General features: G+C 42.1%; 1 protein-coding gene across 2 annotated transcripts in view; it reads right to left on the bottom strand.

The window, feature by feature from the left end:
- SCLT1 (sodium channel and clathrin linker 1) overlaps nucleotides 1-24272 on the bottom strand; it is a 108945-nt gene extending 84673 nt beyond the window's left edge. For both annotated transcript variants that reach the window (XM_054717731.1, XM_054717732.1), the window contains exons 1-4: nucleotides 23799-24272; nucleotides 12303-12370; nucleotides 3583-3641; nucleotides 2963-3035 (exon numbers count right to left, since the gene is read on the bottom strand). In XM_054717731.1, coding sequence (XP_054573706.1) covers nucleotides 2963-3035; nucleotides 3583-3641; nucleotides 12303-12370; nucleotides 23799-23832 — 234 coding nt within the window. In that variant the 5' untranslated portion in view covers nucleotides 23833-24272. The remainder of the gene's footprint in view (nucleotides 1-2962; nucleotides 3036-3582; nucleotides 3642-12302; nucleotides 12371-23798) is intronic.
- Between the last annotated feature and the right edge of the window lie 4 nt (nucleotides 24273-24276).

The raw sequence follows: 24276 nt of genomic DNA, 5'->3' as shown, positions 1-24276 counted from the left end.
TATGATTTGTAGATGTTTATAGAAAAACAGATAAAAGATATTCCTCATTGTGTCACTATAACAAATATCAGACGCTCCCTATACAGTATATGCATATTTTAATTAATTCATCTTAGTTTAAGTGAAGCCCATGTAAGCACCTGTATTTCAAAAGTAAAATGTTAATGGTAAAAAAGAAAATATGTGAAGATCTTCTTTAGCATGATTTCATTCAGGCTGATTCACTACTTTTATTAATTGTCTAAACTCTGCACTATGCAAGGCTGCTATGTAAACCAATGTAGTCACTAACATATACTTTAGTAGGAAAGAGGGTAAAAAATGACTAAAATACAGAGAATAATAAAATATATACTGTAAAGGGAATGAGATAAAGGTAGGGTTAAATTTTCTCTGAGGGGATAAAAGGATAACAGAAGTTCAATGGGAAAGAAAGGGCATTTCAAGTAGGGAGAAATGTAAGTAACAGCAAAGAAGCAAAAAAAAAAATATATATATATATGTGTATATATATATATGTGTGTGTGTGTGTGTGTGTGTGTGTGTGTGTGTGTGTGTGTGTGTATATATATATATATATATATATATATATATATATATATATATATATATAAAACCCAATAGTAGTGAATGCTAAGTGAAGAACAGGAAGAAGGCCATGTAAAGTCACAGTTAAAACAAAACTGCAACCAGCTCCTGATCTGCCCGATTGTCTTGATAGGGCCCCTGGCCTAAAGGAGAGGAGGCGGGCCTGGAGGAACCTGGCAAGGGGCGGTGGGAAAGGTGACGCTCCCAGCCTTTCTCTCCACCTCCTGCCAAGGAAGCTGAAGGCGGCTTGGCCCGGAAAATCAGTCCCAGCTAATTCTACCTACAAAGCTGGCTCAAACCGTGAACCTTTCCCAGATCCCTGCTGTGCCTGAATCACAATTAAACCAAAAGGGAGAAATTTACTACCAGATAATTGAGAACTGACCATACAGGGAACAATGGCAGTGAGAGATAAAATTAAAAAGACAGGTGGCAGCTCTTGAATGTCACACTAACTAGGAGGTCTAGATTTTAGTATAGCAATTATTCCCACTTGGTAATTTTTTAAAAAATTGATCTTTAAAAGTTGCAACAATGTCAGAATGTCTTGAAAAGTATTTATTACTCAAATAATTCCAATTACGTGGAAGCTGTATGTATTAGCTAGGATTACAGTCACACTAAATATTTTTTAGTGTAAAATATTTCAAATTACTTAGAGGTTGGAAGGAAACTAAATCTCATATCATCAAACTTCCCCCTATTATTTACGTTTTCTGGAAGAAAATATTTTTTTTGGTGATTTTATTTTTTAAAAATGTGATTTTATTGATCTCAGAGAGGAAGAGAGAGGGAGAAAGAGAAACATCAATGATGAGAGAGAATCATTGATTGGCTGCCTCCTGCATGACCCCCACTGGGGATCGAGCCTGAAACCCAGGCACGTGCCCCTGATCAGGAATTGAACCCAGGACACTTCAGTCCGCAGGCCGACGCTCTATTCACTGAGTCAAACTGGCTAGAGTGAGGAAGAAAACCTTTCATATAGAAAACTATAGTGATACTTCTCTTGCTTTCAAGATATACTATTTTTGACTGTGTCAATAAGATAAATAAGTACTAGTTCTAATCAATAATATCTATGTAAGCAACTGTTCTTAGAAGTAGCTATCAGCAACTTTTTATCTATCTAAAAGTAGCAACTATTCTTATCACAGACCCTTGGGCTTTCAGCTTCTCTCTTGTCATTAATTCAGTAATCACTCTCAGATGGAGAATGCCAAATGGAAAAATGAAGTTAAACACCTTAGTAAAATAGCTGATTAAAGAGATACATAAATCAGATAAATTATGAAAATTTAAAATTTTAAACAGTTTAATTTCAAGATAACAAGCTACTCCATTTTATAACAATTGAAACTATATGTCATTACAGCAATCCAAAAGAGGGAATCCAGCAGAAGCACGCTGGTCCTAAGAATAAAAGCAAAATGCCATTTGTGCAAAAGAGGGCTTTCTGTTGCTACTGTCAATTAGAAAGATTAAAAGACATTACCATGGTTGGCTCAAAACTTAAATGACCGCAGGCATATTTTCTTCTTTTTGCATTACATTAAGTGAACCCTGCTACCCTGTCACAACTAAATTGATTTAGGGATTGGTATCTGAGCCAAACAAAAAGATGAGTATATTAACACTCTAAGGCCATCACTTCTTCGTGGGCTTCACTGGAACATACAGCATCTATTTAAGAAATGCTTCTACTGTGTGGTTAGCCAACAATCAGAAAGGTCAAAATTTGCGAGGAAAATGAAAAAATAAAAATTCAAATAAAAGAAAGAGATGACAAATACTAGGTATACTCTAAAAATGTAGCTAATTAAAATTCAGATAGTATCCCAAATAATGATGTGCTATACCTCTAGTTCTCCATGAACCTGCTATATACCCTAATCTTAAAAATGCTGAGACCCATGATAATATGTCGGTATGGACAGCTTCCTCGGTTTCTTCATTCCCCTTCACTCCTAAAATAAACCCTAATTACTAAGAAGTTTTAGAAAAAACCTGCCACAGCTTAGCCCTATATTAGAAGTGGGTCAATAGCGTTTAAAATCTGATAGACATAATTTTTGAAATTGGGGAGAAAATTCAGAAACCATATAATGGGAAATACAGATAAAGAGAGAGGTCTAAAAAGATGTAATGGTTTTGGGTATTTCTAGGGGGAAAATAAAGATGTAAGCAAATAATGGACTAATGGATGTTTCTACACATCTAAGAGATGCTCCTGCCAGGTAGCAGGAGCAAGGAAACACTGGATTAAAAAATAGACCAAAGATAATTTACACAAACACACACACACACACAGCTATTTTCTTCCTTATCAATATAATTAAATATTACAAAAAGCTTGATAACTGTGATGTCATACCTGATAGTATTTCAGCTGCCCATTTAGCTCTTCCAGATGCTTATCATACTCAGTAATAAGAGGTGCTGAAAAGCTAAAGAAAAAATACCAAAAAAGGCATACTCTGTTTAATCTGGTTTAACAGATATGTAACTTGTGAAATAAATTGTACATCAAGACCTTTACTATTCTTATTATAATTTTCCCCATAGCAATCAATACTTTGCCTTTTCCCCAAACCAGGGGTTCTTACCCTTAGCTAAATTAATATTCTCTGCTGAATAATTATTTGTTGTGGGGAGATGACCTGGGCACTGCAGGACATTTAGTGGCATCCCTGGCTTCCACCCAACAGATAACGGTAACACCCTCACCCTCCATAGTTGTGACAAGCAAAAATTTTTCCAGTCATTGTCAAATATCGGGGGAGGGGACAGAAGCAAAAGCACCCCAGTTGAGAACCACTCTTAGAGACTATGATACTAGCTTTTTTTCCCCCTTTTCAATTCAATGACAGATCACTCAAATTTGATTACTGTATAGCAGATTACAAAATAAACATTCCTAATTCTATGGGAATTATTTTGACAATAATTAAGTATAATTAAGAAAATAACATTTTTCTGGTAACTCAGACTTACCTTTGGTCAACTACTAAGTTTCCTAATATGTCACCTCCCTCTCCTTTGAAGGCAGCTTTCTATAAGAGAGAATACTGATTCTTAAAATGTTTTCTCAGATCATTCTAGCCAAAACTGACAGTAGTATAAAACTAAATACAATTAAAATTTTTATAACTGTAGAAACTCTATTAATGCAATTAAAAAAGAGAGAAAGGAAAAATCATCTTTAGATTTGGTAAATTTTAACACCTATACATAATAAAAAATCTTGGCATACTAAAAAACAGGAATAACTTTCTCAAATTGTTAAAAAATATATATATTGACCAGAAACCTACATCAATTATTGTTCTTCATGGTAAAACATTAGAAACAATGCATTAAATTAATATAAGTATGCTTTCTACTGTTAAATGAACTATCTTATAAAGGTCTTTTCTTATGGGTATATTAGAGGCCTGGTGCATGAAATTTGTGCACAGGTAGAGTCCCTAGGCCTGGTCAGCAATCAGGGATGATCTGTGGGGCGACTGGTGGGGTGATCAGGGACCCTCCACTGACACCTGCCATGGCCGGCCTGGCGCCACTGCTTGCCGGCCCTGCCCCCTGACACTGCTGCCAGTTGCCTCTCTCTGCGGGGTGACTGGCAGGGTGATCAATGAGGCTCCTGCTAACACCCGCTGTGGCTGGGCTGGGGCCTAAGGGCAGCTCCTGCACTGAGCATCTGCCCCCTGGTGGTCAGTGTGCATCATAGAGACTGGTCATTCTGCCGTTCCGTCTATTTGCATATTAGGGTTTTATTATATAGGATGACTGAGAGTATGCATCAGTCAGTTCTAATACTCCCACAGGCTGTATTAAGAGAGTTGTTCTATATCTTTGTCAATAGTTGTATTCATGGCTTTCACTTTAGTCAGTAAGTATGTAGTAGCATCTCACTGCAGTTTTAATTTGCAAGTATCTGACAATGAAATTGAACACCTTTTCATAAATTTATTGGCCATTGTGAGGTACATGTTCCAGTCTTTTGACAGTTTTTCTGGTATTGATTTGAAGAGATTCTTTATATATTCTAACATGAATTTTTCTGAAATTGTAAATATGTTTTGCCATTCATAACTTGCTTTTACATTCTTTGGTTTAACCCTACCAGACCTGAGGCCCTGAACCTAACTGTCCCCTATACCTGGGCTCCTGAGCATTAAAGAGAAAAAATCAACACGATATAGAAAAATGTTAGTTACATGCAAACAAGTGGTTAGAATAAGATGGAACTTGGAGACATTGTAGAAAACAGGTCTACCTTTCATCTAGCGCCAATATTCCACCTTTGTGTGCCAATCCACCCAGCAGGATGAGCCTTGTTTCACACAGAGGTACTTCTTGCAAAGTGAGCACCAGATGTTGCTCTTCACCTTCTTGCATGGATTGTCTTTGTAAGACCCTCCAGGATTGTGCTTGTTGTACCTGGAGTGCTTTTCCATGCACACAACACAGATATGATTAGACGATGTCCCAGGGGGAATCTCTGGAAAATGATTGCCTGGGGTCATCCGTTGAGGGCAGGGTTCCTTTTGTGGGTGGTGGTGGGCTGATGTCCTGTATCCACCAATAAGTTGCAGGCACAGTTTCTGAATATATCTGGTGAAATAAACTGGCTTTTTTGAAGCAGCTTGCTGCTTTGAAGCATACAAGATATAAGAATTATAATTGGCCCACATAGAAAATTTTATGAAAAGCCGCCTGGGCCAGCGGTAATGATGACGAGACCGGTGAAGGTGGGTCATCTGGTCATTTCTGTCACAGCCACCTATATATTTATTATAGTCCTTCACCAGCTGTGGCATCTGTATTTCTTGAACACTGCCATCTTTATTTCCTCTGTTTATTACTACATTTTGGGCTGGATCGTGGTAGTTCGAAATAAATGTGATGGGCTTTCTATCCTGCCAAACTAAACATTTTACACTTTCTTGACATAGATAGCAACTGTCACCCCTAGCAAGTTTTTTTACACTTTTCAGCGACTTAGGAAACTGCTTCCTGTTTTGCTGCAGGGTTCCCACAATTCCTGTGTGTAATTCTGACAGTGCATATTTAGCAAGGGTTACAGAGTTGTAGAACCGGTCCATGACAAGCACATGAGATTTATTTTCCATTGCACATGAGGTCAGGAGACAAACGACTTTATTTCCTACTGTGCCCAAGTCTTTTATAGGCATTGGTGCAGCACCAGTGTAGATTTCTGCGTTCAAAATGTAGCCAGTCTCACCTTCACAGAGAAGGAAAGACTTGATGCTCCACTTTGTGGGCTTATCCTTGATATACTCCTTGATGGCCAAGCAGTTTTTGTCAGGATCATCCCCTCATCTAGGCTCAAATGCTGCTTTGGCAGATAGAAGTGGAGAAACTTGGGGAGCAGACTTTCCAAGAAAGGCCTAACTTTATATATTCTATCTGTCTTATCGATATCTGTGTCTTCCTCATCAATTATGTGCAAAAAACTCCAAAGGGCCAAGAATCTGTCTCGAGTCATAACATTTCGAAATCCGGGAGTAAACCCAACAAAGTCAGAGCCCTCATTTGTCCAGTCATCCCGATAGCTGGGCTTCATACATAAATATTCCATATGGATCCTCAGTCCAAGAAAAGCCTTCATTTCTTCCACTGTGGCATCCTTGAAATTTTTGGCATTGTAGGAGTTGGGCTTTGCTATATGCTATTGGTGGGCCTGGAGGTTGGTTTTCTCTGTCAAATTTTGCCAGAAAGTATCATCCAAAAACAAGGATAAAAAGTCAATCGGTTCACTCTCCTCTGTGATAGATCCAGGAATGTTCACTGGGCCTTTTCCATCCTCATTGAAATTCAGATCTGTATTTGGTGATACAAAATTCCTTGTCCAACCTTCATCACCTCCTAGATCTCCCCCATCAGCTGTTTGAGGGACACGCCCCCCCTTCTCTTACTATCGATCTAGCTCTAAATCTATAAGGTTCCAGATTCTCGCCGAAACCGGTTTGGCTCAGTGGATAGAGTGTCAGCCTGCGGACTGAAAGGTCCCAGGTTCGATTCCGGTCAAGGGCACGTACCTTGGTTGCGGGCACATCCCCAGTAGGAGGTGTGCAGGAGGCAGCTGATCGATGTTTCTCTCTCATCGATGTTTCTAACTCTCTATCCCTCTCCCTTCCTCTCTGCAAAAAAAAAAAAAAAAAAAAAAAAAAAAAAAAAAGATTCTCCTCATCACTCGAGCTCTCACTGTCTGTGTCACTTGAACTGGAAACGTATTCTTTTTTTTTTTTTCTTTTTAAATTTCTTTATTGATTAAGGTGTCACATATTTGTCCTCATCCCCCCATTCCCATCCCCCCGCCTCCCCACGCATGCCCCAACCCCCTGTTGAACTTAACCGTTGGATAGGCTTATATGCATGCATACAAGTCCTTTGGTTGAACTCTCCCCCTCCCCCCCACCCTCCCCTATCCTCCCTCTGAGGCCCGATAGTCCGATCGATGCCTCCTTGCTTCTGGTTCTGTTCTTGTTCCTCAGTCTATGTTGTTCATCATTTCCCCTAGATGAGCGAGATCATATGTCACTAGATATATACTTATGAGAACTGAATGTGAGACGAGCAATAATAGTTATGCTGACAGGCAAATGAATCAGTCTGTAGTGAGTTTCTTTCTGGACCAACAGTTCTTTTGAGACCCAATTTCAATGTCCACCAGTTCCTTATGTGTACATGTCAGCACTGACCCCTCAGCTCTGGATGGTGGACAAATGGTGGTAACGGAGGTCCGACTCCCTCTGGTTTGGTCTTGGCCGGACCCAGGGGCACGGCTTCACCCGGATTAAGGGGCACGTGGCCTCACCCGGATCTAGGGACACATGGTCTCACCCGGACCCAGGGACGCTTGGGCTCTCCCAGACCCAGGGGCACGTGGCCTCACCCGGGCCTCGGTGCACGAGGCCTCACCCGGATCCAGGGACACATGGTCTCACCCGGACCCAGGCGCGCTTGGCCTCCCCCAGACCCAGGAGCACGTGGCCTCACCCGGACCTAGGTGCGCGAGGCCTCACCCGGATCCAGGGACACATGGTCTCACCCGGACCCAGGGACGCTTGTCCTCTCCCAGACCCAGGGGCACGTGGCCTCACCCGGGCCTAGGTGCAAGAGGCCTCACCCGGATCCAGGGACACATGGTCTCACCCGGACCCAGGTGCGCTTGGCCTCCCCCAGACCCAGGAGCACGTGGCCTCACCCAGGCCTAGGTGTACGAGGCCTCACCCGGATCCAGGGACACATGGTCTCACCCGGACCCAGGGACGCTTGGCCTCTCCCAGACCCAGGGGCACGTGGCCTCACCTGGGCCTAGGCGCACGAGGCCTCACCCGGATCCAGGGACACACGGTCTCACCCGGACCCAGGGACGCCTGGCCTCCCCCAGACCCAGGGGCACGTGGCCCCACCCGGGCCTAGGTGCACGAGGCCCCACCCGGATCCAGGGACACATGGTCTCGCCTGGACCTAGGGGTGCGTGGCTTCTCCCAGACCCAGGGGCATGTGGCCTCACCCGGACCTAGATGCTCGAGGCCTCACCCGGATCCAGGGACACATGGCCTCACCTGGACCCAGGGGCGCGTGGCCTCACCCGGACCTAGGTGCTCGAGGTCTTACCCGGATCCGGGGACACATGGCCTCACCCGGACCCAGGGGCGCGTGGCCTCTCCCAGACCCAGGGGCATGTGGCCTCACCCGGACCTAGGTGTGCGAGGCCTCACCCGGATCCAGGGACACATGGCCTCACCCGGACCCGGGGGCGCGTGGCCTCTCCCGGACCCAGGGGTGCGTGGCCTCACCCGGACCTAGGTGCGCGAGGCCTCACCCGGATCCAGGGACACATGGCCTCACCCGGACCCAGGGGCGCGTGGCCTCTCCCAGACCCGGGGGCGCGTGGCCTCACCCGGACCCAGGACCCAGCCTCACCTGGATCCAGGGACACATGGCCTCACCTGGACCCAGGGGTGCGTGGCCTCACCCGGACCTAGGTGCTCGAGGCCTTACCCGGATCCGGGGACACATGGCCTCACCCGGACCCAGGGGCACGTTACCTCTCTCAGACCCCTGGTCGCGTGGTCTCACCCGGATCCAGGGGCGCACGACCTCACCCGGACTCGGGACCCAGCCTTACCCAGATCCAGGGGCCCACAGCCTCACCCGGACCCAGGGTTCAGATTCACCCGGACCCAGGGGCACATGGCCTCACCCGAACCCGGAATCCAGCTTCACCTGGACCCAGGGGCGCGTGGCCTCACCCAGTGGAAACGTATTCTTGATGAAATTCTGACTCCTCAGAGTCTGAATCAACCAAAGTATCAATCACCTGTTGGACTGTGATAATCCTAGACCTAGTTCGCTTTCCTGTTGAAGTGCTTGGTTCATCAGCCACTCGTTTCATTGTGAATTTTCAGAATTTTTTCACGTCATACCACACAAAGTCAATTCAAACACATGGGGGCAGACATTTGCAATGGCTAACCATGAGGTGTGACCATGATTGGTTGGTTATTTTTAGTTTCTGATGTATTTTTTTCATGTACTAGGCAAAGTACCAAAAATCAGGTACAGCGGTATAGCGGCAGATTCGGAAATTACCAAAAAATTGGTACAGCGGTCTGGTAGGGTTAATATTACCTCCCCTCTGACTATTGCAATCCATGCAGTGAAAGGCAAGACCTATGACCAGTGGGGCCTTGAGAAGCCACATGTTCTGAAGAGTCAGCTGCAGGAGGAACCTTAAGCAGTAACATTATACTACCACTAAAAGTAAGAGCTAGCAATGAAGATATGATTGTATGACTATAAGAATGGTACATGGAAGAGAAGAATGTATACTTTCAGAGAATTCAAGGAGCTATTATTTCATCATAGAATTCACTATTAAGTAAGGGTAGATGTGCTCCTACTTGTTTACCATTAGGCTTTAAGGAATTATAATCACAATGCATAATGTAGGTACATCTAATGGGCTAACTATTTTATCTGGTAAAATCATCTTTCATAATCAAATCAGACATAGCTTCCAGGAGATACTAGTATGATGCAATACCTTGCCCAGAAGTCTTCTCAGGATTTAAAATGAATCTTTAGTTTGAATCCCTGCTTCAGGCATCCTATCTAATAAAGAGGTAATATGCAAATTGACCATCACTCCACCACACAAGATGGTCACCCCCATGTGGTCAAAGATGGCCGCCCCCATGTGGACACAAGATGGCCGCTACAAGATGGCTGGCAGGGGAGGGCAGTTGTGGGTGATTAGGCCAGCAGAGGAGGACAGTTGGGAGGGACCAGGCCTGAAAGGGAGGGCAGTTGAGGGCGACCAGGCCAGCAGGGGAGTGCAGGTGGGGGGGACCAGGCCTGCAGGAGAGGGAAGTTGCGGGGAACCAGGCCTGCAGGGGAGGGCAGATAGGGGCAATTGGGCCGGCAGGGGAGCCGTTATGTGTCGATCAGGCTGTCAGGGGAGTGGTTAGGGGGTGATCAGGCTGGCAGGCAGAAGTGGTTAGGGGCAATCAGACAGGCAGGCAGGCGAGTGGTTGGGAGCCAGAAGTCCTGGATTATGAGAAGGATGTCCGACTGCCCAGTGGGATCAGGCCTAAATGGGCAGTCGGACATCCCTCGAGGGGTCCCAGATTGGAGAGGGTACAGGCTGGGCTGAGGGACACCCCCCCACACCCTCCATGCACGAATTTCATGCACCGGCCCTCTAGTGGAGATAATAAAACAGATGATGGCAGTCGGACATCCCTCGAGGGGTCCCAGATTGGAGAGGGACCCCTCCCCAGTGTACGAATTTTGTGCACCGGGCCTCTAGTCTATAATAATCTATAATAATAAAAGAATAATATGCTAATAAGACTGGACATCCTTCTGGACGTCCTCCCAGACGACCTTCCAGATGAAGCCGGGGCTGTGAGGGAAGCCTGGGTCTCGGGTGCCTGCCGGTGGCCAGGGGGGAAGCCCGTGTCCTGGGTGCCAGAGGGAAGCCGGTGACAGAAGCTGGGGGAAGGAAGGCCTACTCTTGCACAAATTTTGTCCACTGGGGCTCTAGTATTCTATAAAACATTACACAGAAGCAAAAGAACCTGAGAATTAGAGCAAAGTTCAGAGGCTATTGTATTACAAAAGATTCTCTATCACCTAAACACTAGTTTTTTAGTTAAATGTTCATAAAAAAAATAATTTAAGAAAATATATGATTAACATAGTGAATTAATGGATGGATCGTTTCAAGATCCTTGGACTCTGGTCTTTGAAAATAAAAACATAGAACAGTAGCTAAATGCTGAGTATACATTAGGGCAAAAAATATCTATAAGGATAAGTATAATCAAGTCACCCAAACTAACTATTCCTTTTATAATACTTTAAAAACAATTTTCTTTTTAATACCTTAAAAACAAATTCAGTTTTAATTACAAGATTCACTTATGTCAAAAGCAAAACACTTTCTGACTGACTCAGTAGACAGCTATCACTAATCTAAGAGCTATAGTTTTTCCATTTTTAAAAAATATATTTTTATTGATTTTAGAGAGGAAGGAATAGGGAGAGAGAAAATGAAAAATCAATGATGAGAATCATGTCCCCTACTGGGGATCAAGCCCGCAACCCAGGCATATGCCCTTGATGGCCAGCAGTAGGGGGCAACCAGGCCTGCAGGGAAGGGCAGTTAGGGGTGACCAGGCTGGCAGGGGAGGGCAGTTGGGGGTGACCAGGCCTACAGGAGAGGGCAGCTGTGGGTGACCAGGCCTGCAGGAGAGGGCAGCTGTGGGTGATCAGGCCTGCAGGGGAGGGCAGTTGGGGGTGACCAGGCTGGCAGGGGAGGGCAGTTGGGGGCCATTGGGTCAGCAGGGGAGGGCAGTTGTGGGTGACCAGGCCGGCAGGGGAGGGCAGTTGTGGGTGATCGGGCTCGCAGGGGAGGGCATTTGGGGGCAATCGGGCCAGCAGGGGAGCAGTTTGGCGTCAATCAGGTTGGCAGGGGAGTGGTTAGGGGGTGATCAGGCTGCCAGGCATAACAGTTAGGGGCAATCAGGCAGGCAGGCAGGCGAGCGGTTAGGAGCCAGTGGTCCCAGAATATGAGAGGGATGTCCATCTGCCAGTGTAGGCCTGATCCCTGCAGGCCTAAACTGGCAGTTGGACATCCCCTGAGGGGACCTAGATTGGAGAGGGTGCAGGTGGGCTGAGGGACATCCCTCCCCCCTGCATGGATTTCGTGTACCAGGCCTCTAGTATTTAAATAAAAACATACAACCAAGGAAAGCAATATTTAAAACAATGCCATGTATTATATACTACTTTGAGCTAGTCTATGCTTCTGTCATAATCTATGAAAACTCAGGTAGTTAAAGTTTACAACTGGCTGTATACTGAGAAACAATTTTAGAATGTTTTAAATCAACAATGAATTCACACTTTGGAACTCAAAGATGTTAACAGTATGCATAATATGTAAAATCCAACTCTAAAAAAAAAGGGCAGTTTCTATGTCAAAGAATTTACATTCATTAAGCAAAAACAAGCTTTTCTCCTTACAGGCATCACAGTTTTAGGTAAAATTTCAAACTGCTGTAGGCAACTTCACATGAGACTAATCCAAAGTAGAATTTATTTCAATTCATATTTATACAGATATATTTACAACCGAAGTAAAGCAGTTTGTTAGACCTTCATTTACATACCTGCACTGTTGAATATTTGGAAACATTTTCCATTTGACACTGCCTAAGAACTTCGTTTAGTCTTTGAGCTGAGAAAACAACAACAAACAATTTGTAGTTCATTGGGTAATGTTCAATTTTTAAAAACTAGAAATAATGACGTTATTATTTGATATAGCCAATGCAAAACTGCTAGCCTCCACTACTTCTTAAAATAAAATGAACTATCATTTTCAACACAGACACCAGGGGGGTAAGGGCATGAGTGGGGGGTGGGGAGACAATGGGGCGATAAGGACACATATGTAATACCTTAAGAAATAAAGAAAAAATAATTTTAAAAAATTTTATCACACCACTTTGAGTTTAAGAATAGGGCCCCTTCTACACACCTAAACCAACTATTGCCAATGGGAAAAAGAAGAACAGCTGCAAAGAAATAATTTTCCTGATCTCATAAATTTTAATTTTCTCTCTCCCCTAGCTTTCTCAAAAAAATATTCTGCACATTTCTTTTTAAATTCCTGCTACTAGAAGTAAAAAGAGTTGAAAAGATTACTTGAAGCCATATTCTTTAGAACTGTTAAAATCTGCTGAAATTCTTTTTCAGGACAAACTTCCACATTGAGGAGAAACTACAGGATGAAGAATCCCAATTAAGCAGGAGTGAGCAAGAGACAAAAAGGGGGTCCATTAAGTACAAGGTGATATTTTTAATTCACAGTATAATACAGCACCTGATAAATTTACAATACTCATTCTTTCAATATCACCTGGAACATCTAAAACTGTACCAGGGCAAGTCTCAACAACTTTCAAAAGACAGAAGCCAAGGACAGCAAGTTATCTGATATAGCACAATTAAAGTGCAGTCGAGAACCAAAAAGTAAAGGGAAAAGTTTCCATAAATTTTGAAGTTAAAAAATTACTTTTCAATAACCCATAGGTCTCAGGAGAAATTAGAAAACGAAGTTGAAAGTACTGTAAACTGAATGGTAGTGAAAACGCAATGCCTTGACACCTGCTTAAAGAGAAATCTATAGCTTGAATCTCAAATATTCTAGGAAATCTTGCATATACTACGAAAAAAAAAAAAAAAAAGACTGAGGACAATAAACTGCACTTCCATCTCCAAAAGTTAGAAAAAGAACAGTAAGGGAAATCACAAAGATTAGCCACCATCCAAAAGAAATAGAAAATAAGCATATCCAAAAGAGGGTTAACAAACACAATCATTTCTTAAGTTATAGAAAAAACATCTGATGAAATTCAAGATATATTCATTATAAAGTTTTAGGAAAGTAGGAACAGAATGTTCCTTAATATGATAATGGATTTCTATATAAACATGCAACAAACATCATATTTACTAGTAAGTGTGAAAAATGTTGAAAATTTTCCTTTGGAAATTGGGAATGACAGGAGATAAGTTCTTTTGACATATGTTCACACTCTACTAGAGGTCTAAGTTAACACAATAAGGTAAATAAAAGAAATAAAAGGTATAAAAATTTAAAAGGAATAAAAAGTTGTCACTATTTAGAGTTATATGTATGTGGTAAATACAAAAGAACAAAGATAAAACTCTTAGACTCAATAATTAAGTTTAGCAAGATTGTTAGATATGAGTCAATATAAAAAAGTAATTATATTTCTATATACTGGCAACATAAAGTTAGAAAATACATTTAAAGTAAAATAAAAATATCAACACCCAGAAACAAATTTAGCAAAAAATGTGTAAGACTTGCACAGAAAACTATGGAACATTGAGGAGATTAATAAATTAAAGGCCTAAATACATGGAAAGATAGTCATGGTGTCTAGGATTCAGTATTGTCAAGATGTCAATTCTCCCCAAGGCAATGTTTAGGCTCAATGTAATCCCAATTAATATTCCCAAAGAGAATTTTTCAGAAATTTAAAAGTCGATCTAAAATATAAGTGGAAATGCAATGAGAATAGCTAAGACATTTTTGTAAAATAGGAACAGGGGAAGACTTGCTTTACCAGATATCAAGAGCCCAGGCAGCATGACTCAGTGGTTGAGTGTTGAAAGATCTATATATATAAAAGGTTAATATGCAAAGTGTCCCCTCAGGAGTTTGACCACCAGGGGACGACACAGAATGAAGGAAGGCCCTGGTCAGTAGCCAGAAGGAAGACCCTGGCCAGGAGCCAGAAGGCCCCGATTGGCTTTGATCGCCGGCCAGGCCTAGGGACCCTACCCATGCACAAATTTCGTGCACCAGGTCTCTAGTTTATTATAAAACTACAGCAATTTAGGCAGTGTGATAGTTATAAAAATATACAAAACCAAACAATGGAAGAGAATCCAGAAATATATTTATATATATATGAGCACCTGAATTATGATCAAAGGGGAACAATGATCCAGAGCAGAGCAGGAGAAAGAAGTGGTTCTGGGTCAACCTGAGAGCCTCATGGAAAAAATGAAACATCATCCATAAAAATTAGTTCTAGCTGAAATGAAGATCTAACTATGAATGACAACAATAAGTTCTAGAAGAAAACAAAGATAATATCTTCATAACCTTAGGGCAGAGAAAGATTTTAAAATCAGAACACAGATAACACTGGCCATAAAAGAAAAAAATCCTGATAAATTGGACTACATTAAAGTTAAATACTGTTCATAAAAAAGAGACTGTTAAAAAAATAAAAAGACAAAAGAAGGTTAATAACCTTGATTGATAAGCATTATTCTCAATGGCCCCAAGATGGAAACACATGCAAATATCCATTTTAAAAAAATGGATAAATGTGATACATTTAAAAACTGAAACACCCTACAAGAATGAAATTAACAAAGCACATCTACATGCAAAAATATAATGTTGAATGAAAGAAGCCAAATACACAAGGATACACAGTTTATGGTTCCATTTATATAAAGTTCACACACAGGCACAACTGAACTTTAGTGTAAACTTAAAGACACCAGTTATCTTCAATTATCTTTGAGGAGAAGGAGTGATTATGATTACAAGGGGGCTTGTTTCTGAGGTCCTAGCAATCTTGACCTGGGTTGCAGTTGCATGAGTTTTGAACTTTGTAACAATTCACTTAGCTTTATATTTGTTTTCTTTACTCTTCTGTATGTTATGCATAAGCAAATACGCACTTATATGGAATACATATGAATGATATATACACATATAAATAAAAAATGTATACATAATATGCACACATATAGTGTATCATTCTATGTTGAGAACTTCAGATAATAGTTCCTTCCTTAAAAATACACATAATTTAGTGGAGAAATATGATAGATACATGTGATTCTCACAAAGGAACGTATTATGGGGCATTAACAATGTAAATGGCCCGGCCCTTCGTTTTCCAGTCAGAGCACACGCCCTGGTTGTGGGCTCCATCCCCAGTAGGGAGAGTGCAGGAGGCAGACGATCAATGATTCTCTCTCATCACTGATGTTTCTCTCTCTCTCTCCCTCTCCCTTCCTCTGTGAAATAAATAAAAATCTATTTAAAAATAACGTAAATGGTTTTTAATTTTTTACTGAGTTTAAGAGGAATTATCCACAATTTTTTTTACTGTTATTCTCAAAACTTTAGAAATAGCACTAAAATTTTACCATGACTATAGGAAGGATCTAGTTTTTGTTTATTACTCTTCTTCACTCTCAGTCTTAAAAGGAGATTAGAGTTTTGGCTATGGATATAATAATTCCAATACAAACTACCCCTGAATAAGACAAATAAGACAAAACACTAAATCTGAGTTGTGATTAATATGTAAAAAAGTAATTAAATATGTTTAAAAAGTCAATTGTGGATTAATAATGCGGGAAACATCCAATCTTTACAGGCTTACTACTAAATGGAGAAAATTTTACTATGACTTAAATCTAGTATTTCTTTTTTAAAAATCTAGAATTTCCTTCACTCGTTCAACAAGTACTTATCACACAATTATTTACTTTACATTTTCTAGATGACTAACAAGATTGATATCTTTTCATATTTTTAGTAGTTTTTCAGGTTTTAAATTTTATAAATAGCCTGGTCATATTCTTTAACCACTTTTCCATTAGTGTAAATGTATTAATGTTTGTGAAAGATCTTTCCAATTCTAGATGCTAATCAACTCTCGGTTATATTTATTGTCAATACACATATTCTCCCCTTCTATAGCTGGGCTAGTCATTTACTGATGATATCTTTTGTGATATCCAATTTTTTATTTATAATGTACTCTATCCATATATCTTTTCTTCCAGTCAAAAATCTTTGAAGAAGTCTTCTATCCTGAGAAAATAACGATACCCTCTTGTATTTTTTTCTGAAAGTTAGAGAATTTATCCTTCAATCAACCTGAAGGTTATTTTCTATATAGTGTACAAAAGGCATCTTTGTCATTTTTTCTTTCCTATTTGAATAGCTAGTTATTCTAGCATAATTTGCTGAATAGTCTATCCTTTAGCCACTGATTTTTATTGCCTATTAGAGGCCTGGTGCATGAAATTCAAGCACTGAAGTGGGGGGACCCTCAGCCTGGCCTGCGCCCTCTTGCAGTCCAGGATGCCTCGGGGGATGTCTACCTGCTGGCAGTCAGACACCCCTCTTGTTGTCTGGGACCCCTAACTCCTTACCGCCCGCCTGCAGCGGAGGCGGGAGAGGCTCCCACCACCACTGCTGCACTCTTCAGCCACGAGCCCGGCTTCTGACTGAGTGGCGCTCCCCCTGTAGGAGCACCCTGACCACCAGGGGGCAGCTCCTGCGTTGAGCGTCTGCCCCCTGGTGGTCAGTGCACGTCATAGCAACCAGTCGTTCTGCCATTCGGTTGATTTGCATATTAGGATTTTATTATATACAATTTTTTCAGAGATATATGTACTTGGATATGTATGTCTTTTTCTGTGCTAATTTATTCCACTGATCTATATATTTATCAATCTGCCAATATACTATCCTATCTAATAAGAGTAATATGCAAATTAACCATCACTCCACTACATCCACAAGCCACACCCATCAGCCAATCAGGAGCGAGTATTCAAATTAACCCAATCAAGATGGCTGCAGCCACGGAGAGAGCAGGAGGGAGGCTTGGGTTTCCCTGGCGATGGAGGAAGCCAAGCTTTCCGCACACCCTGGCCAGCCCAGGCCTCCGCTTAAGGCTACAAAGTTGCAATTATAGAAGATAAATAAATTCCAACAGAAATGGCTGTCGCCACGGAGCGAGCAGAAGGCTTGGCTCCACTCCAGGCTACAAAGTTTCAATTGTAGAAGATAAATAAATCCCAGATACCAGGGCCTCTGCTTGGGTCGCCGGGAGGTGTGGCCGGCCTGCAAACCGCCATAGGCCCCTGGCCCAGGCCACCCCACACCCCAAGGGAACCCCTACCCTGATCTGGGACATCCTTCAGGGCAAACCAGCTGGCCCCCACCCATGCACCAGGCCTCTATCCTACCTAATAAAAGAGTAATATGCAGATTGACCATCACTCCAACACACAAGATGGCTGCCCCCATGTGGTCAAAGATCCTGCCCCCATGTAGACACAAGATGGCTGCCACAAGATGGCCAGCAGGGGAGGGCAGTTGGGGGCGATCAAGCCTAAAGGGGAGGACAGTTAGGGGTGATCAGGTCAGCAGAGGAGGGAAGTTGGGGGCAAACAGGCTGGCAGGGGAGCAGTTAGACATCAATCAGGCTGGGAGGGGAGTGGTGAGGGGGTGATCAGGCTGGCAGGCAGAAGCAGTTAGGGGCAATCAGGAAGGCAGACAGGCGAGCAGTTGGGAGCCAGCAGTCCTGGATTGTGAGAGGGATGTCGTGTCTAAATGGCAGTCAGACATCCCTCGAGGGGTCCCAGATTGGAGAGGGTGCAGGCTGGGCTGAGGGACACCACCTCCCCTCCCCCCATGCATGAATTTTGTGCACCGGGCCTCTAGTTGATTTAATAATTGGATATTTAGCTCGGCCATCATGACTCAGTGGTTGAGCATTGACTTATGAACCAGGAGGTCATGGTTCAATTCCTGGTCAGGACACATGCCGGGGTTCAGGCTTGATCCACAGTAGGGGGGCTTGCAGGAGGCAGCCAATCAATGATTCTCTCTCATCATTGATGTTTCTCTCTCTTCCTCTCCCTCCTCTCTGAAATCAATAAAGATATATTTTAAAATAATAATAATTGGATATTTATAAATTTCCCAACTTGATGTTCTTTAAAACTCTCTTGGCTACTCTTAGTTCTTCCACATAGATTTTGGAACCATGTTGTGAAGACTAAGTTAAGGATTGCATTGAATCTACCCATAATTTATGGAAGAATTGACAAATTTACTACATTAAGTGTTCTCATTCACAAATTTGATGTTTCTCTATTAATCCAGGTCTTCTTTAATGTACTCAATAATTTCCTAATGCTAACTATCCTTCCATTGTTGGGATGACCCCAATATGAAGACAACTGTATGGGTATGTACATACACACATTTATTGCTGGATTCGATTTATTAGTATTTTATTTAGTATTAGTTTCTATGTGTATAAATGAAACACGACTATAATTTTTCTTTCTTATAAGTGTCTTTGTTGGGTAGTAGTTCAGAACACTGAAACTAGACTGCCTCAGTTCAAATTCCAGCTCATCACTTATTAGTTATGAGTTAACCTTGAATTTGTGGTGTCACTTGACCAGAAAGTTGATATTTTATGTATGGTTACTGAACAGTTGGGTGTGAGAACTGTAAGGGCAAACTGAGGATGAGGTATTACTGGGCATGTGCTGCAGAAAAGTAGGGGCATACTCATTAAGGTTACTAACAAGAAAGCAGATGAACTAATGGGCAATGGGTACAGCCTGTGTAAAAAAGCAATAAAAGCAAGCTGGGGAAGAGTTTAAGAAATGAAAGAAAATGAATGGTTCAAAGATAAAGGTCTTAAGTCAAAGAATAGTTATAGCTGGGTAAGATAGTTGTGTTTGAAATTTCAAAAGTAAGGTAACTTGAATAGGAGTTCTGCTTTTGCACAAGATGAAGTAACAAGGACTACCTTTTCACCTCACACAACCAAACAAAAACAAAACAAAACCCAAAATAACAACAACAAAGAAACAATGGTCTGCAAGACACTAGACATCAGACAATAATATGAGAGACATAAAACAAATAAGGTGAGACATGTAATTGCCCCAGCTTATTGACCTGAGAGACTTTCCAAGCCATGGCACAGGGAGGGAAAATGCAGACAGAAATCAAGCAAATTCTTTTGAGTTAAGGTGATGGAGCTGAGTTGATGAAGATAAAGTAAATTAAAATAGGCAGTTCAAAGTGTAGGAGAGAAAGCTGCACAGCGACAGAACTCTGGACATATGAGATCTGCAGAGAGCCTCTCTCAAGTACACAACAGAAGATGGAGTTGTCTATTAAAGAAATTGAATTTGTAGTTTAAACTTTCCATGAAGAAAATTCTAGGTCTAACTGGCTTCAGTGGTGAGTTCTACCAAACATTTAAGGAAGAAATAACACCGATTTTACATCAATTCTTTCAGAATATTGAAGAGAATAAAATATTTTCCACGTAATTTTATGAGAACAGCATTATCTGGGAATAAAACCAGACAAAGACATTAGGAGAAGAAACAAAATGCTTTTTATGAACATAGATGTTAAAATTTTAAACAAACTTTTAGAAAATGAAATTTAACAATATATAAACAGGATAATACATCAAGACCAAGATGAGTTTATCTCCTCACCCTCCCCCCCAAAAAAAAACACAGAAAAGGAATTTAACATTTGAGATTTAATCAATGTGAATCACCCTATTAACAAACTAAAAATGAAAAAAAAAAATCTTATCTCAATAAATGCAGAAAAATCCTTTGAAAAAAATCTAACATCCATTCTGATAAAAACACTCAGAAAACTAGGAATAGAAAGGAACATCTTCAACCTATTAAGAACATCAATGAAAAACCTACAACTAGTATCAAACTTAATTTTGAAAGATAGATGTTTCTTCCTAAAATCAGGAACAAGACAAGGATGTCCATTCCAACCACTTCTGTTCAGTACTGTGCTGGAGGTTCTAATCAGTGCAATAAGGCAAGAAAATGAAATGAAAGGCATTCAAATTGGAATGAAGTAAAACTGTATTTATATGATGAAAAGATCGTCTATGTAGAAAATCTAATGGGCTTTACAATAATAAAACTACTACAACTAATTAGTGAGTTTATAAAGGTTGCATGGTACAACTGGCAAAAATAAAGACTTCTCTATAATAGCAATGATAAATAAAAAAATGAAGGTAAAAGTATAATTCTGTTTACAATAGTATCAATATTAAAACAGCAATCCTACCTAATAATATCCTACCTAATAATAGACAAATATGCAAATTGACCGTACCTTCGCTATGCCCGTGATTGGCCAGGAGGCGCGGGGGGGCGGGACTTGGGGTGGCCGGGGTAGCCGATTGGGCCAGCGGGACGCTGAGCTCGCGTCGCCAGCAGCAGCTCGAGCTCAGTGTCTGCGCCATGGCTATGCTGCGGCACAGAAGGGGCTTCTGGGGCAGCGAGCTCCCGTCCCACTGCGGACCATCAAAAGCGGGGGAGCTGGGTGCCTGTCTGCTCCGGCACCAGGCCTTTCAGAAGCCTTCGCTGGGCCGGAGGCTTCTGAAAGGCCTGGTGCACCAGCGGACAGACACCCAGCTCCCCCGGGATCGGAAGCAAAAGCGTAGGAGCTGGGTGCCTGTCCGCTCAGGCACCAAGCCTCCGCCGTGCCGGAGGCTTCTGAAAGGCCTGGTGCACCAGCGAACAGGCACCCAGCTCCCCTCCTAAATGTACATGATTCAATCATGCACTGGGCCTCTAGTATATCTGATAAAAGGTATGCAAAACCTACTAGTATATACTAAAAAATACCAATATTGCTGAGAGAAATTAACAAAGCAATATTTCAATGGATATACAACTTTTTAAAAAAATATATTTTATTGATTTTTACAGAGAGGAAGGGAGAGGGAGTGAGAGTTAGAAACATCGATGGATGAGAGAGAAACATCGATCAGCTGCCTCCTGCACACCCCCTACTGGGGATGTGCCCGCAACCAAGGTACATGCCCTTGACTGGAATCGAACCTGGGACCTTTCAGTCTGCAGGCCGAGGCTCCATCCACTGAGCCAAACCAGTTAAGGCGGATATATAACTTTTAATTAATCAAATAACTCAATATAATCTACACAAATTGATCAGTAGTTTCAATGCAATACCTATCAAAATCCAAGCATCTGTTTTTTGTAGAAATTGACAAGCTGCTTCTAAAATTTATATGGAAATGCAAAGGACTTAGGATAGCCCAGTGGTCGGCAAACTCATTAGTCAACAGAGCCAAATATCAACAGTACAACAATTGAAATTTCTTTTGAGAGCCAAATTTTTAAAACTTAAACTTCTAATGCCACTTCTTCAAAATAGACTCGCCCAGGCCGTGGTATTTTTGGAAGAGCCACACTCAAGGGGCCAAAGAGCTGCATGTGGCTGTGAAAAAAAAAAGAAAAAAAAAAAGCACATTTGAAAGGCTAACACTATCTAATTTTAAGACTTATTATAAAACTTCAAACATATTAATGGATCAGAATTAAGTCCAGAAATGGACCTACACAAATACAGACAATTGATTTTTAACAAAGGTCAAAGGTACTCCAATGGAGAAAGGATATTCTTTCGATTGGGCATCCATATGCAAAAAAAATGAGCCTCGACCCTTATAAAATTCAACTCAAAATGGATCATAGATCTATAACTTAAAACTACAAAACTTCTAGAAAAAAAAAAAACATAGAAGAAAATCTTTGCATCCTTGGTGTAGGCAAAGATTTCTTAGATGTGACACAGATCCATAAAAAAACAAATTGAGGAATTGAACTTCACCACAATGAGAAAGTTCTGTTCCGTGAAAGACAGTTAAGAGAATGAAAGGAAAAAATGAGTCCATCCCCACTGTCCTTAATCACCACTACAAGAACGAATTCTTCATTTCTTAGTTTGATATACAAGTCCCTCTTTGAACAGATCCCTAAGAACTATCAGATCTCCCTTCTCAGATGGAAATGGAAGAACAGTGTTCTGCAAATATGCTAGACGTTTACTAGAAGCCTGACTGGGTGTGGAATTGCCAGTGGTTATGATGTATAAAGCTGACACTTTATCATAAAGAGGCAGTGCCATGTGGAGTTGCCAGATGAAAAGTACCAAATCACACTGTCTTGAGCGAGACTCTCAAATCCCAATGGAACAAACGAAAAGAGGCAATCAAGTTCAATAGAAGCCAATGTAGAGAATGTCAGTGATGGGCAGAGTTCTTCACCACTGGTCTATAATGCTTCCAAAATGAAACCTACTGTTCCCCGCGCCCCCCCCCCCGCCCCCGCCCTAGCTTCCTGGTTGCCCACCACCTCTTGCTCCCAAACCCCCTAATCTCCAATCTCATTGTACGACCTTAGTTCATTTCTTACCTGGATAAGTCACCTAATTGCACTGTGCTATAAGGCATGTTCCTCGTAACAGCCACACTGGGCTTTCAAAATCCCAATTTGATCATGTTATTCTCAGCTGATTTCTTTTCAGTGGTTCCTGTAACCTGTGCAATGGTCCAAACTCCTGAACACATAGCAGACAAGACTGTTGGCCATCTAGCCCCATTCTTCCCTTTCAGCTGCACTTGTCATTTCTCTCTATAAAGCACATTCCATCCACGCTAACCTCCTTGCAAATTGTTAACTAAGCATATTTCTAATCTCCTCAATGTGGAAATACTGTTCTTTTTGGGGTGCCTAGTAAATTCATATTAGCACTTCAAATTCCAGCCCACTGGCACCTTCCTTGACCGCAGTTAATAATAAGCCTGTACAATACTAGTTAGTATTTGTTTAGCACTATGTGTCACATACAATTCCAAATCCTTTACATATTTAAACACTATTTTAATCACGCCAAGAACCTAGGAAGAAACGGAGGCAAAGGAGTTAGCAGTTGCTGCCACTTCAGTGTACTTATGGAATTTATTTATTTCCCTCCTTGATTTAAATTCCTGGAGGGTAGAGTTGTCCTCTTCACATTGGCAGCTGCTATGCTTGTATAGCTCTGGCACATAACTGAAAAAGGAGGACTTCCCTAAATGGCCAAATGGCCAGAGCTGTGCCTCCAGGCTGCAGACTGCAGGCTGAGAGACCCTTCCCAGCGGTGGCCCTCTAAGGTCCCAGAGCATGTGAGAAGCATAACAAACATGTTTAGTGTCTAGCAGAGTCCCGCGTAAGCTAAGGAGCCTGCAAGTATTCACCAAACGGTTCTGCTCAAGTATATACACATCCTCATATAATCCCACCACGCTTTTCTGCAGCGGACTTCTTTAAGATTCCACACCTGTCCACGCACCCAGGAGGCATTCAAAAAATATTAGTTGGTCAACGATGACATGAAATACCAAGGCTAAGCATTCTCAGGAAAGGAATAAGGAGCTTACTTTTCTCTCTCAGTGGGTCGATTTCCGTGGCCATTTGGATGAAATTTGAGTTTGGAGCATTCACCACCTTTCCTTTCCTCAAAAAGACACAGGACTCGTGTGCGGGAAGACAAACCTAGGGCGCCGCTCTGGACGTGGTCAAGCGTAGTAATCAGCACCCCACTCCTGAGGCGCCCACAGGGGCCGCGACTTCAGATTTCAGGTTTGCCGGGGGCCCGCCAAGTGCATTCCGTTCCACGTTCACACAAATCTCAGCCGGGTGGGACGGGACGCGGGTGGATACAGGCGTCCCACGGGACACTCCGGGTCGTGTCGGGCCGCCTACCAGAGCGCGGAGGGAGCCGGCGGGCAGCCCCGTGGCGGCGTCCTTCGCGGAGTGAGTGGCGACTTCAGGATGGCCCGGCCAGAGCGGAAGTCCATGCGGCCCGCCCTGCGACTTTGAAACCGGTGCCCTGGACCGCTCCTTGGAGACGGTGAT

This window comes from Eptesicus fuscus, chromosome 6 (genome assembly GCF_027574615.1).
Source record: "Eptesicus fuscus isolate TK198812 chromosome 6, DD_ASM_mEF_20220401, whole genome shotgun sequence".
NCBI classification, from domain to species: Eukaryota; Metazoa; Chordata; class Mammalia; order Chiroptera; family Vespertilionidae; genus Eptesicus; species Eptesicus fuscus.
Note: the sequence above shows the minus strand (reverse complement) of the source record. Positions and strands in the feature narration are given on the sequence as shown.